The following is a 10,885-nucleotide window of genomic DNA, read 5'->3' as shown; positions in this document are numbered from 1 at the left end:
CCACCGGGAGATAAAGCATGTTCAATTAATAGGCATCCATCTGAAGAGACTGTGTGTTGATAAAAAATTACATGGAGTTCAGATTTTTGTTTTCTTAGAATAGAATCAATGTCATTTAGACAGATAAAGATAGTTCCAGAATAAGATTGTTCAATTGAGGATTTGAGGATACCCGGTGAGGAACACTGTGGTCATCTGTCATCTACAAACTGTCTCCAAATACCCTTACATGAAATGTGTACTTAACAATAGTCTACAGTTTAACTCCAAGATAAGAAAAAGATCCTTAAATACCAATGTTGTACTTTATTAACTATACCTCACAATTACAACTATAAAGACATTTGGCCTTGATTTTTAGAACTTTCACCTCTAGAAAGCAACCACACTGCAGTTACATATTTGAAAACACGCCCAAAAAAAAAGGTGAACCCTTAACCTTAACCCAAATGCAGTGCATTACATTGTAGTCCACTACAATCATGTATTTGGAATCTGTACCTCATTGTGGTTGTAGTCAGACTTTGAACATTTGATTTCAACCCAAAACACAGAAAAACACAAAGAAATGCTACACTGTCTGTGAAAAGACATGTAGCCTTACACTGGGTGAGAAACGTCAGCAAGAGGAAAATGAGAACAGCAATAACCTTTCAGAATGTATATTTCGCTTTCTTTGGTGCTTATGAAGTCAAAACCTTTTCTAAATTTCAGCTCTGCTGTGACATTCTTATCTATATGTTGCCAATTTTGTTAACACCATTTAAGACTCCTTAGAATACCAAACACCATCTACATGAGGTACTCCAAACATTAAAAAAAAAAAAAAGTTCAAATATTATGCTCTTCTGTGACCCTTGTAAGGATGAGCAACGGATGGATGGATATTATGCTTTTAAAAAAAATAATGATCACACTAATCATACAATCAGAAAATAATGTGAAGTATAGTCTGCCATGTTGTAGAATTGTACTGCATCATACTAAAAGGCATTGGTTGCTAAACTATTAGCGGTACAATTGTATTTTAAAGACAATAAACACAACAGTAAATATATTGTTATCAATAAAATCCTCTGATAGTGACAATCAAACCTCAGCGTCAACTTTTGGCAATAGTGGAATATTTGAATATTGAATATATTTGGAATATTCGGGCTTTTGGATTGGGTCTCATTAATTTGCACAGATTTTCACAGACGCTTCATTTAAACTGTTGAGGGCAGTGAAGTGTCCAGCAATAGTTTGGAAAAAATAAAAATAAAAAAAGAGCAACGACAGCAGAGACATTAGTCATATCAACAGCAAACATCTGTTCCGCCAACACTGCTGAGCCTCACTGAATATCATGAGAGCAAAGATAACGCGCACGTAACGTGTGTGGGTGGACGTGGGGCTGTGTGTGCGTTACCACCACTCTGCGATACAGATTACCATATGTGCTGAAAAATTGTGACCAAAAACACTCTGCAGATAGACAAATAAATAAATGTGACTCATAATGTGATTCATCCACTCCGGGAAGATGCTGGTTGGTGGGGGGGGGAGATAAGAGGGAATAAACAGCCTCATCTCCAATAAAGTGCACTTTGTGTCTATTGCTTCTGCACAATTTCCTTAATATTCTTTCGCACATGCACACACACACACACACGCGCGCGTACAGTGATGAGCATGAGCCCAGTAGTTTTCTCCGTCTTCATTCTATCTATGTAATGGTGGATGGAGCACACAATTAAAATATGTCCTCTGAAATGTCTTCACATTATTGCCACATCATTGGATCCAGGTCATAAATGAATACTCACATTTTGTCCTGAATTCCTACAAATACTTTTCACTATGTTTAAAATTATCTGCAGAATGACATTCAACAAGTAATGTTCATGTGAAAATCCTTGGCATGGTTTTCACATGACGAGCTCTTATCACTTTGCTCCTGAGGAATTCCGGTGGTACAAATGATCAATTGTTTTTCATGCCTTGGAGGAAAAGTAGGATTCCTTAAAGGAGCCTTTTGAGGCACACACACAATTATCCAGTGGCGAAAAAGAAATTACATGAAAATTTGAAGAGGGATAAAAGTTGGATTAGGGATCACGGTGACAGTGAAATGTTAGGGGGTTAAACCGTAACCCTAACACATTCGGGTACACGACAAAAACAAAAATAACGGACACACTTCTTAAGCAGTTACTCATTCAAGCAGGAGTCAGAGAAGACTCGTGAATCCCGCTCTGAATCTGTAATCTTCATCTTACCAAGATGGGTTTTGGGAAGACTTTTTTCAGCATGCTTGGACGAGTTTGGTCTGGGAGACCTCACGGGAAGAGTTCAACTCTACCCCTTCGAACGGCAATGCATTGCATTGCAACAGTTTCTCAGCCAACGACTGTCTGTCGTCAGCCAACAGCTATCAGTCGTTGTACTAACTAGAGACAATGCCACTACTTGGCAAAATAAAGATGATTCTGATATCGTTCCATTACTGATTTGATATGTATTATATCATAATACGCGTCAAACCGGCCTCGAGACAGATTCCCAACCATAGCAAATACTCTTATCACTGCACTGTAGAACCAGTGCCCATGTGGCGCAATACTTTTGTCTATAGTGTAATACCGTCCTATAAATGCCTCCTCATTAATGCAATTCTTTTTCCAAATTTAATTTTAACAATGTTATCTTCAGAGAATATCCTTTTCTTTATTCAGTCACAAAGCCAAATAAGAAAGGGTGTTTTGTAAATTTACTTTTGGACTGCGGAGACAACACACCCAAACGGAGGCAGATTGACTGTTGGAATAAATGTAAATATAGTTCTCATATATTTGCTGTGCTATAAAGGAAGTGCTTTGCTGCAATGAAGAAATGCTTTGCTTTAGAGCTTTATTCAGCAATTCAACAGGAAACAGATCTGCGCTCAAAAGAGTAAGTCGCCGGCTGCAGAAGACCAGATAGAGCCAGACCGATTGACGGGACCTGGAGGATAACTTTGAAATGACTTTCGCCATACTTACTAATTCTAAAATGCTTACGAATGTTATTTTACATTTACTCGTCTAACATATGACACAATCAATCAAGAAAACAACGCTTCTGTCTTTCCCCCTTTTGGGAATGTTGTAATTGTGAATGCAAAAAAAAATAAGGTGCCGGGGGGAACTGCTCCAGGGCATGGTGGAAAATTGTGGGGTGCAGTTCTCTTCCGTTCTCCTTGCATGCAAGTAAACTGGTGATGACTGCCTCCTCTTTATTGTTAAACAGTTTTAACTAAATGTCACCCTGATAAACCTGACATTTATTTTGGTCCTTCGAGCCAGATCCCAAGATACCAGAGGCTTCCAGAGGCTGAGCCGATGTCCAGATAAAGACCGTGGCCACGGCATTGAAGACCCTTTTCCAGGGACTGGGCCTCGGCTCTGCATCTGGGGACTAAAGGTTGACGGGTAAACAAGGAGGAGGACAACTCGTTGGTGAGTAAGATACTCACACACTCACAAGGGGTGAGTGACTTTCGTGTCTAGGTGACAAATTGAACAGACCATTTTAGTGACAACTGCACTGAGGAAGCAAAGGCAAGAATTCTCCACCACTTGTGGTAGAAGCTCGACAATCATCTCAGCCAGAAAGTAATTGCCACCCTGTTCAGGGAAAGGTCAGCATAGACACAACAGGTCAACCGCTGACTTTGAAATTTGCGAAAATGGGGAACACAAACATTAAGGCCGTAAACAAAGAGGATCCTAAACAAAAGTTAAAATGTAAAGATTGGACGTTTGTAGAGAGGCAATGTCCTTCTAAAATAAAACATTTAAATTTGTGGAGAACAAAATGTGATTTCGCTGGCCAACTGAAGACACTAAAAATAATGCACCTGCAGGATAAAATAAAAACAATGCACAAGAATAACAAAAAGAAAATGGATAAAAACGGGTATGGAGAAACAAAGTTCGGGATAATTATTGGAGAAAAAGGGAGAGAGCTAAGTTGAAGATGGAGATAGGTATTTCCCCCTAAAATTGAGAAACAATTAGAAGGAGAGGTTACTGAAGTGTATCCCATGATTGAACTGGCAAATCCAAATGTTCATGAGGATCAGCCACTCACTATTTTGGTACACAGGACTTGGAGCCAAGTGGATGTTAAACGGGCCATAGAGGGCGTTAAATCCCATAAAGTTGATGTGGAACACTTTGTACAAGAAATGGAAGATCTGAGAAGATCTTATCAACTTAATGGGGCTGAAGTACGCCAAATTTGGATGACACCTCTAAAAGGCGATTGGCATAATGCAGGGAAGACTGGGACCCAAAACTAAGTCATGAGATACTTCCTCATGACAGTGGAGAATTGACAAATGGAGTGCGAGGATTAATAGACCACACTCTGATAAAATACCGCCAAAAGGCAAACTACACTGCTATAAGAAGAGCAAAACAAAAAGGCGAAGAACCTTTTGAAGATTATCAAATCAGAATGACCGGATGCTTTAAGGCAGGGGTCTCAAACATGCGGCCGGCACACTATTTCCGCCCCGTGAGATGACATTTTGCGGCCCCCACCTTAATATTAAAGTATAATGGCAGTGCAGCCCTTGAGTTTTATATGGATGGCACTTTTACAGTGTTGTGCAAGGAGCAGACCAATCATGGTGGGGAAGAAGACTATCAGGCATGTGACATCGACCAGGTTTGATGCAAGCAGAGAAACCATTTTCAATGAGAAAGTTACAGCAGTGTTGCCAAGGAGTTTTTTTTTTGTAAGTTTTACACACAAGTTGTAAACACCACCGCCCTTCATCTTATTTTGTGTTTGAAAAAAGATGTTTGAGAAGGATTGTTTTTAATTTCTAATTTTAATTCCATATAAGTCCGTGCGCAGTAAAGAGTTTCGATAGCATCCTCAATGAAACACTTTCAATTTTGACATTCAACATTTTATCTTCCTACATTCTTGTTACTACTCTATGACATTTTACAAAATAGTTCAGATCGCTAACAGTTGGATGCTAACACATGTCCGAGACGTGATGAAGACACAGATGATTGAAGTCTGTTTTTTATTTTATATAAAAAAAAAATGCCATGCAGCTTTTGTCACTTTCCACAACAATCAACAAAAACACTGACACTTGTGTAGAACCACTTAGAGACTCGTGTATATTTGGCAAAGAAGGATTCTACGATGATTCGGTCTACAGTGAGTGGAATTTCTTTTAGAAATGACATCATTCGACATGATCCACAACCATTTTGTACAAACATTGTGTTGTTATATGATTTCCTACCAAATTCATTTAATATTACTTCCGGCCAGGAGATGACACAACAAAAACCTAATATGTATTCTGGAAAATAGGGTTAGCCTAACCCTAAACCTAATCCTAAAAAAAAAAAAAAAAAAAAAAGGGAATTAGTTTTCTTGCTTCAAATAACTGCACACAAAAAAATAACTCAGTCTTGGTTTGAAATCATTTATATTTGGCACAGTTTGATGATCTGTCATGACAAACTGGTTCTGTTCCCCCGTATAAATGCCTGAATGACCCGAGAAGGCATTTGTGAATCACAGTAAAGCATAGTGAAATTAAGCAAAGGCCAATCATGGAGAAATGCTACACTCCTCGATTAAAGGAAAATAAAAAGAGGTATGAAAAATCTGCAAAATGTAGATAGTTTCATAAGATGCAGGAAGCGGTAAGAAACACTTGTCAAGTATGCATGCTACATGCACACTCACGCACGTACAGTACATACATACTTATGTACATACACACACAAACACACATTAGAAGCCTGTTAATGGCAGAGCAGCATGCTTAATATCAGCCCACAAAATTGCTTAATTCCAAGGGAATTAGTGTATATCCTCAAATAGTGGCCTTCACAATTAATAAATATCAGAGGAGACACACAATCCACACACTGCCATAGTTCTATTGGCACGCAGCAAGTGCAAACGTGAGTAGAAATTAGAGTACAGCTCACGTCTTAATCAAAGTCAGTCATTTACCTTATAAAAGTGCTTCAACCATATCTCTTGGCTTGCCTATTAACAGTGCAGTGGATATAAAAAGTCATTGCAACCCCTGCTCAATTGCCAAGTTTCTGTGACACAAAAAAGGAGACATTCATAACTGCAAAATATTTTCAACCCTTTATGTGAAGTTTAACGAGAGCAACTCTATTTAAAAGTAAAAGAAAGCCTTCTAGAACATCTGAACTTTACAGTAGTTGGGGTTATTCAAATGCACTTAATGCGTGCCTACTCCCTTTTAACAATTGGTTAAATCTCAACATACCCGGTTGGATTACATTATTTCTGTTATTTTTATTTCTCAAAATGATTTCATTCATTTTATTCAAGTAATTAAAAAAAATCTTTTTTTTAATCACGGCAAAACTTGGAGCGTGCCGGCTTTTTATATCCACTGTATGCTTTCCGTCTGTCGTGGTCCTGGCCTGGCCACTGGGGTGGGCGGCGCTTCCTGTGAGGGGTGTGGCCAGGCCACTTTCCTGGGCGGTGCCACCTCTGAGAGTTGTCACAGCTGTGTGCATTTCAGGACACTAATGAACCAAGTACTTCAGTGATAAATGTGTAATCGGCATTTGCCAGTTCGTTACGCATGTTTTACTGCATCCTGTGCGTAAGTTAGTGTCGAGCAATCCTTTGTCACAGTGAGTCTGTGCCCTTTTAGTTTGACCACATCTTATGTTTCTTAAGTTTGCTTCATTGTCATCGGTCCTTGTTTCACGTTTTTTGGATCTTGCTTAACCTAGTGTTTTTGTGCCTCTGCCTTCTTGGACTGATCAAAGAGTGTATGACCTTAGTTGGGAATAAACCCAATCTGAACATCGTGCCTTTGCCTGGGAGTCCTGCATTTGGGTCCGCCGCTGGTTCATGACACCGTCCCACTATGGACCACTTCGAAGTTTTCTTATGCTCCATTACGCACCGAAATCTTTTGTTAAAGGGGAAATCAAGTCCTTTCCATGAACAGTGTATCCAATAGGTCATGTAATATGTACCCGATTTTGACAACGTGATGTCAAATCCTCTCTCATTTAATTGTGTTTTGAGATTTTTTATTGACAATTACGAATTTTCAGCGGCGCTGCCATTTTCGCAAGTCACATGACCTACGTGCGCGGATGTGACGTGTACCGTGCCGCAACAAAGGCTCGATTACATGGGACACCATTTAAGGCCAGCGCCGATTTCTCGTATTTATCCTCATCTGAAGAAGAAACAGAAGTATTGGTTGATTGGGAAGACGGAGGAATACTTCCATATAGATCTGAACCTGTGCCTGTAATTATTGTTGAATATTCGGAAGGTTCTTCAGGCGGGAATGATGCGGAGTCTGACGAGCGAGCTCCGTCGGCGGGCCGCGAGCCAAGCTTCCAGGCGGCGGAGTCCGTTAGCTAAGTGTCAAGCCTTTTGTATTTGTCACGTCATCAAGACAGTGACATGACTCAACTTGAGTAAAAGTAGCAATGGCTCAAGTCGCCATTTTTGTTTACTGCTTTGGAGAGCTAAATCTGCCTCTGCTGCACTGCATTATTGATGGGGACTAAAAATAAAAGGGAACAGGAATAGAAACTGCTTATTTGAGGAAATTACACATTCTATTCTCACTGTAAAGTAGGATAAAGCATTCCCAGTTACCAGAGATCAGCACGTACGGATAAAAAAGCATTGTACAAGGCTTCCTCTGATACTGTGGAGGCATAAATATGTACCCCAGCTACTATTTGAGGAAATACGGTAGCACATTAGACTTACATTACACTGCCATGTAAAGAAGTCAACAGCAGACCAGACGACTCCTGCATGCTTGCGTGCGCACTTCCGCAAAGAAGAACACGGTCAACACAGAGAGATGTAGCATAGCATTGTGCATGCTTAGATTACAAGCTTCCGGCAGCTACAGAAGTCATTCAGCAAGTCTTCCTGTTTGTCTGCATGACCTCTTTGAGCGTGAACGACATGAACGCAATCTGCTCGAGTTCGCTTTCTTTGCCGCACTCCATCAGGCACGAGAACTGATCGTTCTCCCGGTTGTAGGCCAGGTCTGAGTAGCCGCTGGGCCCGCTGTGGATGATCCAAGGCCGGTCCCACCCTCTCGAATGCAGCGGGGATCGGTTCAAGTACACGCCCATGTCCCGCCGGCAGTGCTTGCTTGTTGGGTGCATGAAGAGGAGCCAGGTTTGGGTGTCGGGAGACAGAGGTGATGTGTCGGACGCTTTGCTCTCTGCATCCTCACTGGGGATGAACTCGGGTGGGGGGAAGCCGATGACGCTACCTTGGCAGCCTCGGGGCTGCTCCACCAGCTCCCGGGCCATGCGAGGTTTGTCAAAGAAGACGCCGCTGTTTTCACTCAGCGCCTCGCGTCTGTAGCCGCCGAAGTTGCGAGCGTTGCAGTACAGGTGACTTCGGCCCTCGTGATCTATGATCTCCGCCATCTCACACTCGCACGATCTCTTGTGGAGCATCTTACCCATGTGCCACGTCTTTCCAAAGTCCGTGCTGTAGACCGTCAGCGCTCGCGGGTAAACAGTGTGAGGGACGGGAAAACAGAAGCACCTGTATGGGATGTAGTAGGCATAGGCTGGGATAACCAACCTCCCGTTCTCCAGTTGGACGCCGTGCCCCGGACCCACAGCGAACGTGGCCCACTTGTGGATAGTTTCTCCGATCACGCTCTGCGTAACGTCCTCAGCCTCGTTCCAGGTGTGGCCATCGTCGCCGCTGCTGATGTAGCAAAGACGCGTCTTGTTCTTACCTGTGATGATCTGCCTGTTCTCTGAGGTGTGGCCCAGGATGCATACGAAGAACAAAAACAAAGTTCTGGTGTTTTTCTCAAACACAGGGCAGGGGTTCATGGTGCGGTGGTTGGGCAGGCATGCCATTGGCAGCTCCTCGCTGGACAGCCACTGGATGGATGATACGCCGGTCAAATACACTGACTGCACTGTTCATTAGGTACACCTGTACACTCTAAAGACAGGTGCCTCAGTAGATAATCATTTTCATTTCAGACCTTGTACTTTGGACATTCAGCACAGTAGATTGATGTTAAAGTACTGTATAATAAAATTATATGAAGTGCGACTGCTGAAATGTTGCTTTCCCATGTTGTTGTCAGGTCACCAGCCACAAGACATTGCAACATAAATTCTTGAAAATCATCCGATGTAGCGAAATATGAACAAACATCTAAAATATTAGAAACAACTCTCAGTATGATGCATTTCTGTTGCAAACCACTGCAAAAAAAAAAAAAAGAAAAGCATTTTCCATATTGAAAACCTTTCAAATTTCCTGTTATCTAATTGTAGAATTATTAACACTGACTGTACTGTTTTATGTGGGCAGGAATTTGAAATATGTCAATGTCTTGGGTTTTTGGTCCATCATCATATACAGTACCACAGCAATCAGATACAACACCAATACAGTAAATTCTATGAACTACAGGGCTCTATATAAATGAGTAAAATGCAACAGAAAGCTGTGTTTCCTTGTTGAATCACAATATTCTTACAGTCCTCCATTTGCTATGGCATGTTTTGAGAATGTGTGCAGAAGCACGAGTAACTGGGGAAAACCCAGCCAAGCACAGAAGAGCACAATTTCAAATAGAAAGTGTGTATATATATATATATATATATATATATATATATATATATATATATATTTGACACCAGCTCTGGAACCTTTTCTGACAGCCCTCGTGAATAGATGTATGGAATAAAAGTAAAGAAAGTTTGACTATTAACATGAGTAAAACTACTGCATTGTCGTCACTTTTTAGTAACTACCTGAACAGATCCGTCATCTCTCTGTAGCCCTCTTCTCATAACCAGGACTTTGGCATCACTGTCACGAGATGAGGTCCTCTTCTCTGCAAAGGCAAGAAAGGTGCCACTGCGCCTCAGGTAGACGAGAGCAGGGATTCTGTACGTGACGCCACTCGGCTCCTTTTCAAATAAAGTTGTTTTGGGAGGCTCATATCCACCGTCGCTCTTCGATGGTGTGTTCCCCATGATGCACCAGCTCCTATGGTCAAGTCACATCATGTTGGTTGCAAACATCATTGAGCACAGACTCACAAGGAAGAAGAGTCCCCCCCCCCCCCCACACACACACACACACATACACACATCATGTCCTTGTGCAACACGTCAGCATGGAGGGGTGGAAAGTCCTTACCTCCGCTTGTCACGCTTCACATTTGTCAACCTTGAGCTGATCGACACACCGTCTCATTTGATTAAGTGGCCCAAAGAGCTGTGGCGATTATGCGATTCAGACGAGACAAAACACGGAAGGGAGAACTACTTCCTACACACTTCCGCGTTCGCTTTCCCAAACCTGGACCGGGTTTTTGCCTTGCCAGGCGCCATTATTGTTGTTTACTTGCCGTGGTGTGCTTATTTTTGTATGTTTTCGATTGAGATGACAAAGGCAATTTGAAAGTAAATATTAAAAGAAATAACGTTGCTGAGTCAAGCCACAGTGAAGCCGCTGTGGCGCATGCGCAGTGTGACATCCTCGGGAACGCCAGAGTTGATGGAAATTCCACCAATTTTTTTAATTTTTTTTTTTACAAAAGACTGTATAGGACGTTATTTCAATGTTATACTTATTATAATCTAATACATTATTTTTTTTAATGTTCACGTTTTCCTCTCGACTTTGCCATCAAAGTATTTGTCGCCTCCGACTGGACACGTGAAATAGCGCTGACATTCTGTTGCTAGGAGACAGCACTCAAATTCAAGTAACTTTACTGTCCAATGTGTACATACATGACGTACAACGTACCTGCAACAGCATTCCTCTCAGACTTGTGGTGCAATTAATAGACTAAAGA

At 41.5% G+C, this 10,885-nt stretch overlaps 1 protein-coding gene across 2 annotated transcripts; it reads right to left on the bottom strand.

Moving 5' to 3' along the window:
• Nucleotides 1-5,465: 5,465 nt before the first annotated feature.
• Nucleotides 5,466-10,539, bottom strand: LOC133491847 (sialidase-3-like). 2 transcript variants are annotated; one of them, XM_061803500.1, is made up of 4 exons: nt 10,222-10,539; nt 9,831-10,068; nt 8,632-8,942; nt 5,466-8,535 (listed from the first exon to the last, which is right to left on the bottom strand). In XM_061803500.1, exons 2-4 carry the CDS (start codon nt 10,053-10,055, stop codon nt 7,947-7,949), a joined length of 1,125 nt encoding a protein of 374 aa, XP_061659484.1. In that variant the 5' UTR covers nt 10,056-10,068; nt 10,222-10,539; the 3' UTR covers nt 5,466-7,946. The 2 variants fall into 2 exon arrangements, with proteins under 2 accessions (XP_061659484.1, XP_061659483.1); XM_061803499.1 differs by having other exon boundaries at nt 5,466-8,942.
• Between the last annotated feature and the right edge of the window lie 346 nt (nt 10,540-10,885).

Source organism: Syngnathoides biaculeatus, chromosome 18 (assembly GCF_019802595.1).
Source record: "Syngnathoides biaculeatus isolate LvHL_M chromosome 18, ASM1980259v1, whole genome shotgun sequence".
Lineage (NCBI taxonomy): Eukaryota > Metazoa > Chordata > Actinopteri > Syngnathiformes > Syngnathidae > Syngnathoides > Syngnathoides biaculeatus.
The sequence above is the reverse complement of the archived record's forward strand: the minus strand, read 5'-3'. Positions and strand labels throughout refer to the sequence as shown.